Source organism: Sturnira hondurensis, unplaced genomic scaffold, assembly GCF_014824575.4.
Source record: "Sturnira hondurensis isolate 20B ecotype Veracruz unplaced genomic scaffold, ASM1482457v3 Scaffold0006799, whole genome shotgun sequence".
Taxonomy (NCBI): Eukaryota; Metazoa; Chordata; class Mammalia; order Chiroptera; family Phyllostomidae; genus Sturnira; species Sturnira hondurensis.
This window is the reverse complement of record NW_028079430.1, coordinates 342,091-360,483: the sequence shown is the minus strand read 5'-3', so window position 1 is coordinate 360,483 and position 18,393 is coordinate 342,091. Positions and strand designations below refer to the sequence as shown.

At 49.3% G+C, this 18,393-nt stretch overlaps 1 protein-coding gene and 1 long non-coding RNA gene across 4 annotated transcripts in view; one reads left to right on the top strand and one right to left on the bottom strand.

Moving 5' to 3' along the window:
- Positions 1-11,037, top strand: part of ELAPOR1 (endosome-lysosome associated apoptosis and autophagy regulator 1) — a 50,514-nt gene extending 39,477 nt beyond the window's left edge. The window contains exons 12-23 of one of the 3 annotated variants that reach the window (XM_037050416.1): positions 52-157; positions 403-540; positions 1,284-1,547; positions 2,831-3,004; positions 5,354-5,534; positions 5,835-5,931; positions 6,488-6,589; positions 7,688-7,814; positions 7,892-8,070; positions 8,596-8,761; positions 9,002-9,057; positions 9,828-11,037. In XM_037050416.1, coding sequence (XP_036906311.1) covers positions 52-157; positions 403-540; positions 1,284-1,547; positions 2,831-3,004; positions 5,354-5,534; positions 5,835-5,931; positions 6,488-6,589; positions 7,688-7,814; positions 7,892-8,070; positions 8,596-8,761; positions 9,002-9,057; positions 9,828-9,927 — 1,690 coding nt within the window. In that variant the 3' untranslated portion in view covers positions 9,928-11,037. The remainder of the gene's footprint in view (positions 1-51; positions 158-402; positions 541-1,283; positions 1,548-2,830; positions 3,005-5,353; positions 5,535-5,834; positions 5,932-6,487; positions 6,590-7,687; positions 7,815-7,891; positions 8,071-8,595; positions 8,762-9,001; positions 9,058-9,827) is intronic. The other 2 variants (XM_037050418.1, XM_037050417.1) reach the window with 2 other exon arrangements.
- Positions 1,572-18,391, bottom strand: LOC118990049 (uncharacterized). Its single transcript, XR_005067155.1, has 3 exons — positions 18,207-18,391; positions 12,839-12,969; positions 1,572-1,844 (listed from the first exon to the last, which is right to left on the bottom strand). It is a non-coding gene; the product is annotated as an uncharacterized LOC118990049 (long non-coding RNA).
- Between the last annotated feature and the right edge of the window lie 2 nt (positions 18,392-18,393).

Below are 18,393 nucleotides of genomic sequence, written 5' to 3'. Positions count from 1 at the left end.
CAGTAAGCACCAACTGGCCTCTGACGCTGACTTTAAGTCTCCAACCCACAGGCCTCCACAGTCAGTGACGGCAGACACAGAGAATAAAGAGGTGGCCAGGATCACATTCGTCTTCGAGACGGTCTGCTCTGTGGACTGCCAGCTCTACTTCATGGTGGTGCGTCTTCCCTCCTTTACCTGCTCTGGGGTTCCCAGGGAGGGCTATTGGGAGGGCTGGCCCCCTCGGCCCCTTTGGAACACCAACATAGTGGACACCCCTGTTCACGGGACTTCACCAGGGACCTCCCAGCCGAGCGTGGGTCCCGGCACTGTGATGGCCCCAGGGCAGCACCTGTGTGAGCACGCTTTTCCCCTCCAGCCACCCAGCCATCATGCCTCCTTCACTGTCTGTCTCGGGTGCAGGGTGCCAATTCCAGGGCCAACACTCCCGTGGAGGCGTGGAAAGGTTCCAAGGGCAAGCAGTCCTTTACCTACATCATCGAGAAGAACGCCACCATGACCTTCACCTGGGCCTTCCAGAGAACCACTTTCCATGAGATAGTGAGTCCCTCCCCTCCCTCAGATCTCTGGCTCTCAGGAGAGGCCTCCACACCCAGGAGGATCCCCAGCAGTAGTTCGGGTAGGAGTGTGCAGGTCAGAAGGTTCCAAAGGAGTCCCGCAGAGAACTGCCCATTGCAGCCCCCTGAGAAGCATCTGGCCTTGTCCAAATGACTCCCAGGGAAGCTCCCTAAATTACCTGTCTCTCCTCGGCAGCCCCCTGAGGACATGTGTGGTGCCTCCCCAGGACACTCTGTGCATTTCTGTTACTGTTTTTAACAACTCTGGTTTTATTGTCTTAACTCAGAGTAATGCAGGTTAATTGCAGACAACTCAGAAGGTAGAAAGAAGCAAAAAGATGAAATAAATCACACATAATCCTACTACCCAGACATACCCCAGTTAACATCTGAGTATCCCCTACCCAGGAGATTCTCTGCAAATACTTTTCTCCTTTTGCAGGGAGAAGACCCACTTTTCCCATATAACAGTGTCTACTGCTTATTTCCCCTATAGCACTTAATATTTTCATACATCATTTTAAATGGTTTGCATTTGCTTTAAAATGACACAAACCGTACATAAAGAGGTAATGTTTGGTGAGTAAAAAGAATAGGCTGCTTATCGGTTTTTCTCAGGTAGTATAGGATAAAAAGATTAAGCAGTAATGTACTACTTCCAGAGAACGCCGTTGCAGCTGGCATCTCAGGCTTCTGCCCTCTCTCTTCCTGTTCTCTTGTTTCCAGGGCAGAAAGTACACCAACGATGTCGCCAAGATCTACTCCATCAACATCACCAATGTCATGGACGGGGTGGCTTCCTACTGCCGGCCCTGTGCCCTGGAGGCCTCCAATGTGGGCTCCTCCTGCACCTCCTGTCCTGCCGGCAACTACATCGACCGGAGCTCGGGGACCTGCCACCCCTGCCCCGAGAACACAGTCCTGAAAGCCCACCAGCCCTACGGCATCCAGGCCTGCAGGCCCTGTGGCCCAGGGACCAGGAGCAACAAGGTGACAGCAGCGGGCTGCACGTCCTAGCCTTGGCCTCTGAGGAACCGCCTCTAAGGGTGCTGGAGCTAGACAGGGGTCTCGAGGGGAGGATCCCCAAGCATGGCCCATAGCATGCTCTGGGGTGAAGTCCTGAGGGACAGCCACCCAGGCTGTGACCAGGATGGCGTGTTCTTACCTGTAGCAGTTGGTTTTCAGGGTCTGGGCCTCAGTCAAGGGCAGGTCTCATCTTCCAGGGATGGGTGAGGGAGATCTGGGACCCCCCCGGGCCAGAGGGTTGTTTGGCATCTGTGCAGAGTCCTGAAGGGAAGAAATAGCTCAAATTCAGACCTGTTTTACTCCAGCCTATGATCACAGGCATTGCCCCCTCTCCTCTGGGAAGGTAACCCACCTTTGCTGGGACATGCAGTTACTTGGCATTGCTGTCCTCCACCCCAGTGGTTTCTTGTAGAGTGGAAAAGCTGCAACTGGTTTCTTGTAAAGTGGAAAAACTGCTATTGGCCATGTACTGTATGAATCTAAGAGGGTACTATTACTAAAAGCTCTCTAGCAGTCATTAATGCTTCCAAGTGAATTTGTATTTTACCAGTCACAACCACATGGACGTGCATCTGAAAGGCATTATTTATAGCCTGTAAACGCTGCTCAGTTCAGCTGTTCGGTACTTGCAACAATTCTACAGACCCCTGGCAACCTTTTGGGGGCACCCTGGACTTTTGCCACAAACTTCTCCTGGGGCTCCCTCTGCTGCCATGGGAGGGGATGGCAGCTGCGTAAGGTGGCTGCTGAATGAGGACCCTGAAATGAAGCAAGGAAGGGTTTATGGGGACTGAAGCCCCCTCTGAGGTCAGTTTTCTACAGAGACCCTGGGGACGAGGAAGCAGGGGTCTGGAAGCTGGAAATGAGAGGAGGGTCGGGCTTGTAGCTGCTCTCCTGCCGCCCTGGACATGCTTCTTCCAGGCAGCACCTCATCTGCTTGAAAGTAAGAAGGGCTGTCTTGGGCCCTGAGAGAGTTCTGTAATCTCAGCCTGGGGACGAGGCTATAGCGTCCGACCCAGCTGCTTACTGAAAAGTAACAGATTTGGGTTTGTACCTCGTATCTGTGCTAATTCAACGGCAAGATGCCCCGAGCACCACCAGCCACTGCTTCACTTCTTTTAACTGCCACCTGCAATCCTCACTTTCACTTCTTTGACTCCATTGGGGCTGGGCCCTGCTGGGCCTCCACAGCCGCCCCCTCAGAGGCCCTGCCCCAGCAGCTGGTCTGATGGCCCCTTACCCCTCAGGTCCACTCTCTGTGCTACAACGACTGTACCTTCTCCATCGGCACTCGGAGCAGGACTTTCGACTACGACTTCTCGGCTCTGGCCGACACCGTCTCTCTGGCCGGAGGGCCAAGCTTCACTTCCAAAGGGCTGAAATACTTCCATCACTTCACCTTCAGTCTCTGTGGAAACCAGGTAAGGTGTGCCAGTGCTGATGGTGTGGGAACTGAAAGATGTTACCTGTGGGTCAGTGGCTGGAGATGGACACAGAAGAAACGCTAGCTAAGACTTCGGGCAGCAGGGGATTGAGGAGGTGGAAGGTTTTTAAATGATGATTATTCTGAGTACTCTCTCCTTTAAAATTAAATCTACTGTATCTTTAAAATTTAGGAAATAAAAGTGTTTGGAGTAAAGTATCCATTTACTCCTCCCTGACCTTCATTCCCTCAAAATGAGTGTATTAGAAACTATGAAGGAGGAAGGGGTCTTTTTTTTCCCTTAAGAAAGTAGTTTTTACCTGGCTGGTGTGGCTCACTGCATTGAGTAGGGACCCCCTGCAAAGCAAATGGTCCCCAGTTCGATTCCTAATCAGGGCACATTCCTGGGTTGCAGGCCAGGTCCCACGTAGAGGGCATGTGAGAGGCAGCCACACATTGATGTTTCTCTCCCCCTCTTTCCTTCTCCCTCCCTTCCCCTCTCTAAAAAACAAATAAATAAATAAAATTTTTAAAAAAAGAAAGCAAGCACTTTTCAGTAATCATGGCACTCGTCATTTGTTTTCTAGAAGATAGATAAAATAAATTATTCTTACTTCACCTATGTGTATACCTTTGCTGACAGTAGAAAAGAAAGTAACATGAAAGCCTTTACTTCTGTGCTAAGGAAAGAATGTTACCACCAGTCATTTCATGCTGCTGCAAATATTTTGTATCCAAAACTCAGGGTAATCACACCACTAAAGCACTCGATTGAATTACAAACAAGCCAGGATTTGCCTTTGGAAAGTTAGTTTCCGATGTTACAGAATAAGGAGCATCTTGATCAGTTAATTTGTGATTCTGTGTGGAGCTATAGGGCCTTGACACCACATGGCTTCTACCCATATTCTGCAGCATACCAAAAAAAGTTGAATTGTGTTTATAAGGGAACATGTCAAGCAATAAAGTAATCTGTGAAAGATTAGAGATGGATGTCTCTATTTTGTTTTTTAAAAATCTATTTGAAGAAATCAAAGGCTCAGAAGTGACAGTGAAAACTTGGGAATTGAAACTAATTAAAACTCCACGTAGTAAAAGTTTCATTGGGAGAGATGGCAATGCGGAACTTGGAGTTTGTGTCTTTTTTCTTTGCTCCTTTATTCTTTTCAGAAATGCTTACTGTTACTGCCACACTACAGATCAAAGACAGTATCACTACATTTTATTATAATTAAAAGTTTCTTTCTGTTCTCATATTCTTTATTCTTACAATCTAAAAAATAAACTAAGATATCAAATTTAGCAACTTAGCTCAATTTGTAATATAATGTATAATAATATTGAAAATCCCACATTCTGCATGCTTAATCCACTTACACTTAAAATATTGAACAAGTGATTTTATACTTGCAAACAAGTTGTATATTGGTATTTCATAAATTTAATATATTTGAGGAAACAATATCTCAGTATTTCCTCTATTTCAAGATCTTGAGGAAAGAGTCTCGACTCCCACCACCTTCCAGATTTCCTACACAAGGAGGGTCGCTAAAAACTGAAGGAGAAGCCAACTGTTTTTCCTTGACGATATTTTAAAAAACAGAATAGGTTCTGATTAGTCCTAAGATGTCTCGTTATGGGGCCTGTCTGTTTTAACCCCTGGAAGTTTCTGTCTGGGAAGTGCTTCTGAGACAAGCATGGTGGGGTCAGTGCACGAAGGGAGACGCAGAGGAATGTGAACCAGGTCAGACGATCACAGATTTCATGAGATCGCTTCCATATGTCAGTATCTGTCTAGAAAACTGGCCACAATATGGAAGGCCCTGAACCGATAGACTCATCTCCAAATTGGCTGCCATCGTTACAGCCCTGCTCACAAAGGGTCCCCACGTGACTTCAATGAAACTAAATGACTTGGGTCCCCCAGGCCAGAGGTCCAGGAACTAGGACACCTAGGCCTTATTTTTAGTGTTTTTTTTTTTAAGATTTTATTTATTTTTAGACAGGGAAAGGATGGGAGAAAGAGGGAGAGAAACACCAGTGTGTGGTTGCCTCTCACATGCCCCCTACCAGGGAGCTGGCCTGCAGCCCAGGCATGTGCCCTGACTGGGAATCAATACAACATTTGTTCGCAGGCCAGCACTCAATCCACTGAGCCACACCAGCCAGGGCACTTTTTTTTTTTAAGCTACTTATCATTAGATCTGGAATGAATTATTCCACAGCAACATATCATTAGAAGGCTAAAATTTTTAAATATTAAAAAAAAAACAACCTGTTCCCTATTCCCTTTTGGGAGTTCTGTGACCATTCACCCCTTCCTATTTCTGCCACATCCCCTGCCCAGGGTAAGAAAATGTCTGTGTGCACCAACAACGTCACCGACCTCCGGATTCCCGAGGATGAGTCCGATTTCTCCAAATCCGTCACAGCCTTCGTCTGCCAGGTGCTCATCGTTCCTCCGGAGGTGACAGGCTACAAGACTGGAGTGTCCTTGCAGCCTGTCAGCCTTGCCGACCAACTTATTGGTGAGTGACACACTGCTCCACTCTGCCTGAGTGTGTGTGCGTGGAAGCCAGAGCGAGGCTACCAGGCTCTAAGGTAAAGGGTCCCAGAGGAGGGGCCCAACTGCCTGGCCTGTTTTCTGTTCCAGCCTGAGGTACCCAGTGCCCGGGGGCCTCCGACACACCTGTGGCTCCCCCTTTCGTGAGCCACCAGGGGATGTGAGGAGGTGAAGGGAGGCCGGATATTGACGGGCACTGAGAGAGCTGAAGTAGTTGCCAGCTACCACTACCAGCAAGAACTAATTAGGGGCTCTGATTTGGTAGGGGTGACAACAGATATGACCCTGGATGGAATCACCTCCCCAGCTGATCTGTTCCACCCGGAGTCCTTGGGAATACCGGACGTGATCTTCTTTTACAGGTGAAGATGTGAGGCCAGGCTAACGCAAGTGAAACCTGGGGCTCCTCCGCAATTTCCGTTGCATCCCCCCTCTTTTTAGCTACTTAATACTTATGAAGCCAGAATGTGTCCAAGGTCTCGCAGGACTGCCCTGCAATGATAACTGAAGGCTGGGAGGTCCCTGATCCCAGCTTCTCGGGTATTCCTGGGGCAGGTCTGCGGTGGGGGCAGGGAGAACTACTGGATGATCTGCAGACTTCCCTTTCCAGCTAAGGACACTCCGGTGTTCTGCACACGCTAACCTTTCCTAGACTGCGCCTTTCCCCTTGACCAGATCCTGATCCCTGCTCTCTCCAAGTGTGCACCAAGGCCTATGGACTCCTTGTGCGTCAGGCTACAGCCCAAGTCCTTCCTTTGCTTCACAGGCCCGCGCTCAATCCACTGAGCTACACCAGCCAGGGCTGCCCAAGTCCTGACTTCCCCAGCAAGGGACCTGTTCCATGTTGACCTCATTTAGTGACTCTCCAATGGCCCAAATGAGTGACTCATTTCCCCCCGGGGCTGGCTGTCACTGCAGGTCCAGTGAGGTGACTCAGTCCTGCAGTTCTGGGAGATCGACCACCATCCGAGTCAGATGCAGTCCACTGAAGCCTGCCCCCGGCAGTCTGTCACTGCCCAGGTAAAGGGACAACAAAGTCGCCCTTCCTCGGACCCCCTGGCATCCCAGAAGCCAAAGATTGCCAAAAGAGCAAAAGAGAAAACAGTCCTGAGTTTCATTATTGGGCTCTTGGGGACATGGCCATGCTCCGAACCCTCAACCTTCAGGTCAAGAATGGGGCAGAAGGAAGGGTCGAAGCTGCCTTCCCGTTCCCAGACCGGTGTGGGGTGACTGCAAAGCAAAGTGGCCGACTGAGAGCCAGAGGGGATGTGCCTCCTCCGCGGCCATTTCCCAGCTTCTGCAGGTCTCTTTTTCCTTATTTAGGACGTGGGAATACTAGGAAGTTCCCTCAGGGGATTCTTGTGAGAGTGAAATGAGATGATGAGACTTGAGGACTTCTCATGAGGCTTGGCGTTGCACTTGCTGTAACTAGGATTTAAAAAGGTTTAGGGAATCCTACAAATCTCTCCACAATGGAGAGATCCAATTCTGAGTTCAACAGCTGGGTGCGCTAAATTGAGAACTCCCAAACTAATCGGATTACAGCACCCCTCCACCCCCACCCTTTTTTTCACATAACACCAATTAACGTTGCAAGGGGCACTGGTGCCTTGAGGAAGATGGTCTGGGAAATGCTTCTCCTAAACAGGAGACCAGGCAGGTGGGCAGCACAGCAGGACATTGAACCCAAATGCGTAAGACCACTGTTCTTGCTGTCGTCAACATCACAGGAAAGTGAACGGCAGAGAATCCCTGACCTAACGTCCCTTCTTCAATCCTGCCGCCAGGAAGCTGTAGCAACGTGGCTTCTCCCCATGTCCCTGGGGAGAACAGGCTGAGGCAGCGCGCTGGAGCTCACACACCCTGTATTAGCTCTCAGCTGACGTCAGCAGAAACAAGCATAGGGTGTGGCCCGGTGGAGGTCGGGAATGCCTCTTGTCATCATGGAAATTAGAGAGCAAAACCGAATTAAGGACTAGTTGGAAGGATCCCGGTGGAGTTCACAGTTTGTCAAGGAGAGGATGGATGAGGCAAGCCATGGGGTGACAGGACTTTGAGCAGACCTTTCCCACCTGTCCAGTGAGGGAGCTGAAGTCTCCTCTCCTCTTTGTTGTCCAGTACGTGCTCCGGCGGGACTTGTGACGGCTGCAACTTCCACTTCCTGTGGGAGAGTGCGGCTGCTTGCCCGCTCTGCTCGGCCGCTGACTACCATGCCATCACCAGCAGCTGCGTGACTGGGGTCCAGGTAGGTTTCTCTGCCTGGAAAGGTCCCAGAAGAGAAGGCAGTGTGATGTGCGAGTTCCTTGGTTTTCCCCCCAACAGAAGACCACCTATGTGTGGCGAGAACCAAAGCTGTGCGTGAGCGGCATTTCCCTGCCCGAACCGAAAGTCACCATCTGCAAAACGATAGATTTCTGGTTGAAAGTGGGCATCTCCGCGGGCACCTGCACTGCCATCCTGCTCACCGTCTTGACCTGCTACTTTTGGAAGAAGAATCAAAAGTACATGATGACAGGGTGTTGGAGTTTGGGGGTGGACAGGGTTGGATCACTGGGCCGGGGGATCAACCGAGAGGGAAAACTCATGGGGCTTTTTCCTGGAGTTGGCCACAGACCCCATGACTCTGGCCAGGGTCTTGTTGGGACACTCACAGTGTATGCCTTAGTTGTCCCGACTCCTGAACAGGACAGTACCGTGTGGCAGCCTAGACTACTGTTAGATTCTCAAAAGAAAAGCAAAGAGTATCCTTAATTTGTTGTTGTTAATAATAAAAATGACTCCAGTGATTTCAGTATATGATTCCAGTATTTTTTCTAAGTTTTGAAGACAAGGAAACAGCCAGCTTTAAGGAAAAAAGATCACTGACCTGGGAGCCAGGATTGCTTAGCTGTGTGCCCAGCCCAACACCACTTTGCTAGGCTTGGGTTTCCCCACCCATGGCCTGGGACTACCTGTTTATGGCCCACCTTCTCGCCCTCCCCTACTCTACATTTTGGTGTCTTGTCTTGCCCACCCCCATTTCACAGACTAGAGTACAAGTACTCCAAGCTGGTGATGAACGCGTCCCTGAAGGACTACGACCTGCCAGCCGCCGACAGCTGCGCCATCATGGAAGGCGAGGACGTGGAAGATGACCTCATCTTCACCAGCAAGAAGTCCCTCTTTGGGAAGATCAAATCCTTTACCTCCAAGGTAGGGAGTTTGGCCGGTGCACCGAGGTCAGCCTGGAGGGCTGGAGAAGACCGAAGCCCCAGACACTGAATGGCCCACGTTGCTCCCGGACCGCTGCTCTGCTCCCCAACTGCCATACTATTCTATCGCCAACCCTGAAAACCCTGGCTTCTACCTTCTGTATTTTCGCACCAGTGTTCTTTTCCCTGGGGCCCAAGGCTGCTCCTGACCAGGCTCCTTCTCTCCCAACATGCACTCCAGTTGATGAACTGTTTGGGCCTTTTAACTTCCAGAAGGAGTGTTGAACCATCCACGTTGTAAGAATCCTTTCCCCCCTTTTTTGCTTTTGGAGGGAGGGCAAGAGGTGATGTCTAGGATCCACTGCTGATAGAAGTGAGGCTCCCCTTTGGCCAGTGGAGGGTGCCATCCCCCAGATGTTTGGCCCTGGTCCCCTGGGGGCTGAGTCATAGCTAAGTCGCAGCTGTTCCACACTGAGCGATTCCCAGCTGGGAGCACTGGCTCTGTGTGGGTGGGTGAGTCTGAAGCTCATAAATGCAAGACAGACAGCCCTGTCGCTGGGTGTGGGGCCAGCAGAGAGCGTCCAAGCAACTCCTCCAGGGCCACAGCCCTCCCTCTACAGCCCCACTCGGCCAGCACCCACACCTCACCGGTGCCCTGAACCAACACATCCAAACAGGTGTGGGCAGGGAGGGCAGGAAGACGGGAGGGGACAGTGATGAAAGGAAGGAGTGTGGGTGTCCAGACTGTTGAATCTCATTCCCTTTGTGCGGCGACCGACAAGGGTGGCTGCCTTGGCTCTCTTAGACCTTGATTTTCTCTTTTACTGGTGGGACAACAATTTATCCTGGGACCCCTGAGTCTTTCTGGAGCCTCAGCAAAGATGCAAAGCCGAGGGTTGTAAAGATTTTCCTTATCCTCTCTGGCTGACTGCAGGGAGCAAGAAGAATCGAGGGTCCCTTATTTCTAAGTTTCCACAAAGCCGCTGAAAGCAAGAATTCCGTAAGGGTTCCTTCTGTCCCCTATTCTCCATTTCTCTCCTTTGTCCCCCAAACGTGTCCTTGTGCAGCAGCCAGCTCCTGTCACCATCTCTCTTTCAGAGGACTCCTGATGGATTTGACTCGGTGCCACTGAAGACATCCTCAGGGGGCCCCGAGGTGGACCTGTGAGAGGCACGGCCCCGCCTCCCCGGCCTCCTCACTCGGCACAGCACCTTGCCAGCCTGTGGCGATCTGGGTGCCGGCTTCCTGCGACACCCGCTGCTGGGAATCTCTGCATTGTGGCCTTATCCGAAGAAGTTTGAATTTTAGATCTTTTGTTTCTTTTTTACATAGAGCACCCACACCCTCCCCTCTGCTTGCCTCAAACCTGCCAAATATACCCCCACTTTGTTTGTATATCACTCCCTTGCCTGCTTTTTCCCCCAAAACGGCCCAGCTGCCGGAGCCATAGCTTCTTCTGCTCATGATTCTTACAGCCCCGGAATGAAAAGATCTCTCTCTGCTTAAGTATAGAAACGGCTCCCCTGCCCTCTTATTTAAGGGCAGAGGAGGCTGGGAGTTTCCTTGATCACGTGCCCTCAGCCCGTGATCTCTGTAGGAGAGAGGCTGGGTGACGAGGGTGCTGGCATCCCTGATGGACCATCTCCATGGTCACCGGGACTCGTCTCTCCTGGGCTCCCAGCTCAGAGGGAGTGTAGTGGACAGGCTGAGGGCTGGGCGAGTGCGGCCTGAGTAAGGAGAGGCCTGACAAGCACAAAGAGAGGCAATAAGGAAGGTTTTGTTTTCTTCTTTAAACCAGATACTTAATTCTCTTTTCTGAAGTAAGAGAGAAATATTGTCACTGGAGCCAAAGGAAAAAGCTCACTGAGAAAATGCCCAAAGCCCGGGTGGATCTGCATTCCCCACTTTGAAACAAAAACCTCTCACCATCTCCCTATGACACTGAAGAAAACTAGGCAAGCCCCAAACCCAGATGTTCTACTTCCTTTCACCCACAAAGATGACAAACCCTGCCCATGGGGACAATTCCCCATCCTTGGGTGCCCCATTCCTAGAGCCTTGGGCCACACCATGCAACAGGGGTGTCATATTTTGAGAGGACACAAGGAGGCCACAGTCTTCATGGGGCCACACTGGGGGATCCAGCCCACAGGGCAATGGACCTGGGGTGGCGAGGTCTGCTTACAAGCTAATTCTCCTACTTAGCTGCAGAATGAACAACTTCGAGGCTGGCCAGAAGGGAACTGGCTCCTAGGCCCAACACCCAGCAAAAAAAAACAAAAACAGACCAGTCTTTTTAAAAATATATATTTTATTGATTATGCCAGTACAGTTGTCCTATTCCCCAGCTGCCTCCACCTTCCGGATCAGCCTTCAAGGAGGGGAAAACGAGGGGAGTTGAACAAGGTCTTCACCAAACTGGGACTGGTCACACTTTTGAGCCCCTGTCCTTCCCTCTTTCCTGCTCTCATTTTCTTTGTGTGCCAGAAAGCTAAAAGTACTCCTGACCCCACTTTATGGCAGCATCCCTTTAGAAAGATGAGCACAGTGAGTATCCTCTGTGTCCCTTTCTCTATGTCTAAACCAACTATAATCGATGAACTTTTAACGACAATGGTGAAACCAGAACTCGAGTTCAGGTTTCCTTTTTGTGTCTTCTACTGACAATTCTCCCTCCCTCACTATCAGGCTAGAATGACCGCCTCTTGCTCAAGGGCCCAGGTGCCCATGGCTTGTGCCTGTCTTCTTTCTTGGGTGGCCACTGGTGACCAGATGGCAGGTACAGGATGAAGATGGCAATTCTAAGTGGTTTGCCTGCCACAAACTGGTTTGCTGGTCTTACTAGCCATGGCTGTCCCAGAAACGGTCTCATAACAGGGTCAGTGAGAACTGAAACCCTGCCGTGACTCTGGCCAGCAACAGCACCACTGAAGACGAGCAGCCCCCTTGATTTAAAAAAATCTAGAAGCGCTTCTCTGGGTTTCTGAACTCTCCCACCTCTTGTGGGAGTCAGGCTCTCAGAAACGGTGGCCACGTTGGGATTTCTCCAGAAGGATGCAGACGGCTGGCTCCTGAGCTCCAGCCCTGGGTTCTCTGCAGCCCCCGCAACACCCTGGGCTTCTACGTGCCCCATGAATTACTTACTTTTGTGACAAAGGCCCCAGCACATCCTTAGACTATTCTAGAAGCAGTAGGAAAAGTACATACCTCGTGGACTTCTTTATTCTGATATCTTGAAACTGAGTACCCCCGGAACAGCCCTAGACTCCACTGATTTGGTCACAATACTTTATAAATATCTTTTTACTACCCCTTTGCATACCTACTTCTGTGGATCTCCCCTGCATCCTGTCAGGAGCTCCTGAGTCACGCTACTGGGGTTGCCTGTTGCTCCCCTGGCAACCCGGACACATGTTCGATATTTTTCAATAGCTCTTTTAAGCTATAACTCAAATACCATGCAATTCCCTCAATTAAAACACACCATCCCATCGATTTTAGTATGCTCACAGAACTGTGTGTCCGCTACCACAGTCGATTTTAGAACAGACACCTTAGATGGTAAGGCACCATCTTACAGGGTGACGTCTATCAGCAGGGGTGACACTGACCTTTCTCTTGCGCAGGGAGGTAGGAAAATGTAAGGCCTTATGCTCTCACCCTGAGACTACACTGGTTTGCACAAGCTATTGGGGGAGGGAGAGTGGGCTCAGGGGAGAGAGTATTTAAACCACATTTAGTTACCTAAAGTCTTAGAACTTGAAAGTGACTCTCAGCACGTAGGTGTTACCTGGATTTGGCTGGGAGTACAAGTGAAGACTGGCAATATTCAAGGACCAGGGGATTTCTTATGCCAACAAAACCTTTTTTTTTTGTCTGACTCTACAGTAAAGATAAGACTGACTATATTTATACAACAGAGACTTTGTAATGAATTTTTTCAGCTTTGTGAAACCAAATTTTTGCCTCATCAAGACTGGTTGGATTTCCTTTTTTTACTCTGTATTCCAAGAGTTTGTAGTTTGTTAGGGGTTGGGTATTGCATGTCACTTTTTTTTCCTGTGAAATAAAACCATACCTTTCAAGTTGCTTTTCTCAAACTGTGGGTTGGATGGCTGGAGGGGTGAGAAACGGCAAAGGATTCCGGAGTAACTGAGGAAAGAAAAGACATTGGAGTAACATGGCCCTGGGCCAGCAGCCTCTTCTCACCTGTTAAGAAGTCACCAACAACCAGAGTCTCAGTTTTCTCAACACCAAATGCAACTAACAACTCCTCAACTCCTCGACTCCCAAGACGAAGTGAGGTTCAAATGAGAGAACACACAAAATACTTTGTACGTGAGTTCCCTTCCCTTCCCTTCCAGTTGCGCTTTCTTGCCGGCGGCAGGAGGCCGGCCACGTAACGGTGTCCACAAAGAGAAGTAAAATGAGCTCGTTTGGGCTTGAGGTGGGTTAGTACAGACTACACGTGGCCAAATCCTAGAGGGTGGCAAGAGCCATTTCTCCGGGAAGCTGGGATTTCCTGTGTCTGTTTTCCTTCATTCTTAATCCCCTCAAAAAATGCCCTCAGCTGGTTGGCTGTGACCCACATCTATCCTGGCTGGGTGGTACCTGGGTTGTGCTGGTGGTTCAATGTTTTAAATATCACCCATGTTCATTGGGTGACATCTATGAGCAGGGGTGATATTTACCTTCCTCTTAGGCAGGAAGGTAGAAAAGGATGCTGTTAATGTGGTGTCGCTCTGAGTCAAGCCTGAACACTGTGCTTTTTAAAAAATTGTTTTTCATTTATTTATTTATACCCGTTTGTTATTTCATTGACTATGCCTCTATTTTTAAAATTTTTTATTTATCTATTTTTAGAGAGGGGAAAGGAGGGCAGAAGAGAGGGAGAGAAACATCAAGGTGTGGTTGCCTCTTGCACACCCCCTATTGGGGACCTGGCCCACAACCCAGGCCTGTGCCCTGACTGGGAATTGAACCGGCGACCCTTTGGTTTGCAGGCCGGCACTCAATTCACTGAGTCACACCAGCCAGGGCCTGAACTGAGTGCTTTCACAGCATTGCCCACTTAGTTCTCAGAACAGCCCTGGAGGCAGGGACTATGCCCATTATGATAGATGAGGAAACTGCACCTCCAACAGATTTAGTCACGTGGCATGGGAGGTCCTGAATAGCCCACCTTTACACTCTAACCTCACTGAACTTGACTGTCCTTCAGTCGTAAGCTGTTTCACACCTCCCCACCTGGCACATGCCTCTGCTCCTCCTCTTCCCTTCCACCTCCAGACCCCTGCCCCATCCTCAAAGTCGCCCCACTGTGAAACTTTTTCCAGCCCACCCCCTAGGAATACAATAGGGAAGAAACAATTACACAAGCATAGTGCAGTTAGTGTATATGAATTCAACCATATAGCGTGCAGTTTCAATACATCAAGCAAGAAGCAGACATGACCCAGCTTGAAACTTGGGCGGCGGGGGGAAATGTGTGAATGATTTCGAGGGCTTCCCAATCCCTGCCGAAGAAGTAAAACCCATCGTCAGGTGACCAGGCGGGAAGATATTAATGGCTTGGTCTAAAGTGCAAAGAAGATAGTTTACTGATTGAGAACAATGGAGCAACAATGACTATTGCAGAGATACAGAAGTTGATGGAAGCTTGCAGGTACAAAACCGTACAGGTAACTGAGCTATTCAAGGTGAGTCTGGAATATAAATAATTTCATTTTATTGCTGAAGTTCACAATCCCACAAAAAGTGCCATTCTCTGAACGAGACAGTGTGGTAGGATAATTGACCCCTCATTCCAACCGTAACAGAGAAAGACACAGGATCAAAGTCGTCCACTTCCTGGCAGCTCTCCCTGACCCACGTTATTTTTAAATAGTTCTTCCTTGGATCCCCACAGACAGCAACATCAACTTCTTTTGTGACTGTACCTCTCTGGTATCAGGGAGCGAGAGCCAAGAACTGGAGGTGGGCTGTCAGTTCCTCCTAAAGCAGTAGATACGTGTCACTGTACAATGAGAACCTAGAACCAGTCTGGGAGGAGGGGTAAAGAGAGTATCAGAGAAGACTTCTGGAAGAAGGAATTGGCCAGTATGGAGGAAGAGGGGAGAGAAAGAGAGTTCCAGGCAGAAGTGGCTTAGGCAAGGGAGGGGTGCCACAGGGGAAGGCCAAGAGATAAAGAGGGAACGTGTTCAGGGGCAGACCATGAAGGGCTTTGCCCGCTCTGTCTGAACGTTCTGAGGACAACAGGTCGTCACTGCAGGCTTCCAGCAGGGAGTGAGAGGTCAGGGCTTGCTTGTCAAGCACTGAGAAATCCTATTCCAGATCCGGAGCAAAAAGAGCAAAGAGATGCTACAGGGAGGCCAGAGAGCCCTCCCTCCCTAGCCAGCTCTGCAACTGGGGAACACTGGCGATGGCATCTATTCCCCAACCTTTCACTTGCTCCTTCCTGCAGCTGCTCACTCCCCCCGGGCTGCCCCCAGTTACCCAGGGCCTCCAAGGCTGTTGCTCACCCAGGATTCGGTTCCCTGAACCTGCACTCAGCCTACTCCCTGCAACTCACTCACCTAGTGGGAATGTAATAAGCATCTCCCATGTGTCAGACACTGTGCTAGGCCCTGTAGAGATAAAGATACAAATATCCAGCCTGGCTGGGTAGCTCAGTTGGTTAGAGCATTGTCCCAATATACCAGGTTAGCAGGTTCAATCTCCAGTCATGGTACATAAAAGAATCAACCAATACATAAATAATCGACCAATGAATGTATAAATACATGGAACAACAAATCAATGTTTGTCTCTGTCTCTCCCTCTTCCTCTCTAGAAGCAATAAAATTTTTTTAAAAGGTACAAATATCCGATGGCTCTGCCTTATTTAAGTCATGTTTTCTAAACAAGTTCCTCAAGGCACTGTTTTCTGCTAAAGAATCTTAACAAAGGCACAAGCCCAAATGTGAGACTCTCTCAGGCATTTACCAGTATTTACGGTGTGGCTCCATCACTTAACTCCCCTGGGCCTCGGTTTCCTCCTATAGAAGGGACAATCTAGCTGTTTTCCAGCTGGAGATCCTTGAACCCCTGAGCCCTCAGATAGAGATCTTCTAAATATGAACGTCTAACAGGAACCACACATCCAGAGGTGGTTCGCCTTCACGCCATCCCTGCACGACTGAACTGGCATGTTGATTTGTTTTTGTGTTAGTCTCTGGCAAGAATTACTCAGTGTAGGAAGTAACTCTGGTTATTTCCTGATGATCAAAAATTCTAGTTGGAACTATATATGTCTTATCAATAAGAAGGGAAAATTCTGGGCAAAGTGGTGGTGGGAAAATGCAGACAATTGTATTAGAATATTATTTTTTTCTTGAAAAAAAAGAAGGGAAAATTAGCCCTGGCTGGTGAGGCTCAGTGGATTGAGTGCTGCTGGCCTGTGAATGGAAAGGCTGCTGGTTCATTTCCCAGTCAGGGCACACGCCTGGGTTGTGGGCCAGATCCCTAGTTGGGGGCATGCCAGAGGCAATCCACCAGTATCTCTCAAACATCAATGTTTCTGTCCCTCTCTTTCTCCCTCCATCCCCTCTCTCTAAAAAACAAATAAATAAAATCTCCTAAAAATGACTATTTTTTAAATCATGTTTACTAGACAAAGGTAGACATGAGGGACAAGGTGATGAAAAGAATAGGAATTATTATGTTGGCATATAGCTAAGATTCCACTCTAGCTCTAAAAATCCAGCGATTCTAACTTGATAAATGAAGTACGCTATCATGTTAATTTTTTAAGAAAGTTTTTTTTAAAGATTTTATTTATTTGTATTTAGAGAGAGGAGAAGGGAGAGAGAAAGTCAGGGAGAAAAACATCAATGTGAGAAATACCAATCAGTTGCCTCTCTCATGCCCCCAGCTGGTGACCTGGCCTGCAACCCAGGCATGTGCCCTGACCAGGAATTGAACTGGCTACTGATCTTTCATTTGTGGGCAATGCCCAACTCACTGAGCCAGGCTGGTTCTGGACTATTATGTTCATTTTTTATACTTATCAGGTAACATAAGCATTTTAAAGGAAGATGTTTGTAATCTAAGGATAAGACTAATGGTGAAAATTCCTAAGGAAATCTGGAGAGGCCAGAACATTCAGGTCATCCTTTGGATTATACTAATGACCTCCTTAGGCACGGTGGCCCTCCTCCCAGAGGCCTGGGCCCTGGTACAGTTTCAGGAACACCCATGATTGTTTTCAAACTTAGCAGACAATGCACATTAAAGGCAGTGCCTTCGCTGACACAGAAGCAGTCAGCTCCCATCCCAGACCCTGCCCCTCAGATTTCAAAGAACCCTACGCTTTGAGGGCAGTCTTTTCACACGTTTTCTTCAGAGACTGCAGCTCTCTAAGCTTCCTTTCCACTAGTTTTAAGCCTAACATCCCAGGCAAGCTGGACCTGGGGTGGGGGTCGGAGCATAACCCAACTTCTAAGCCTGCCTATGGATCTCTACTTGTCAGCTTCACCCCTGCGTTAGCCCTGGCCAGCACCTCCAAGTCTGCTAGGCTGAGGCTTGCTGGCGCGCAGGGATAGCTACGCGACCTCCTCATCACAGGAGCCCAAGCCCAAGCAAGTGGCCTAAAACCAATGTCTCAGCACTACCTGGGGCATTGGAGGTGGGGCTCTAAAGTCTCTGTAAGGTGAAAGGCTGGAAGAAACAAGAAGCGAAGCCTATCCCTAAAATCCTCCAGTCTCCTTGTCAGGGAGATTCCTGGGTAACTTTGGCTCCACCAGCAACCAGGATTTTTACTGTAAAAGCCTGAATGTTATGACATGATGTACAATGAAATCTTTGTTCAAGTTATCAAATATCCTAAGGCATGACCTCAGCACCTTATACTTCCTTCAAATCTGGCAAATGTGTCCTGGCTGGTGTGGCTCAGTAGGCTGCAGGTTCAGTCCCTGGGCGGGGGCAAGCAAGAGGCAACCTATTGATGTTTCTCCTCCACCTCACCCCCTTCCGCAGTCTCTAAAATTAATAAGCATATCCTTGAGTGAAGATTTAAAAAAAAACCTGGTTAAATATTCCCCCTTGGAAAAGTCTCCCCCTGTGTCTCTCTAAAAGAGTTAAATTGCGATTTCCCAACCCTATGGCCTTAAGGGGTTGTTAGTAAAGGGACAACGTGGTTCAGCCAATGACCAAATTAAGAAGTGCATCCTAGCTCTAAGGCAGGAGAGTAGGAATCTTGAGTTGAGGTAACCCCGGGACTAAACAATGTAGCCCTGCTCGTCTCAAGATGGAGAAGACCGCAGAGGTTCTGGGAGAGGGTCCAGTCTTAGGACCCAAGCTTGTGAGCGGGAAACTGGCATCTACTGGAGGCGCCAGCTATCACGTTGGCAGGCCTGTGTCTAGCCTGAAGATGTCTTTTAACATGAGGAGGAAACTGAGGCACTCACCTTCATAGGGCAATGAGAGACCCTACACAGCGAGGGGGCAGAGCTCGGGAAAGCAAGCGCGGGGTACAAAGCCGGAGCCGGGGGTCGGGGTGGGGGCGGAGAGATCCCGACGCAGCCCGAGAAGCCCACGCCCGTGCACCCCACCTTCCTCACTGCGGCCCCGCCTCCAACACAGCCGCTTCCGGCC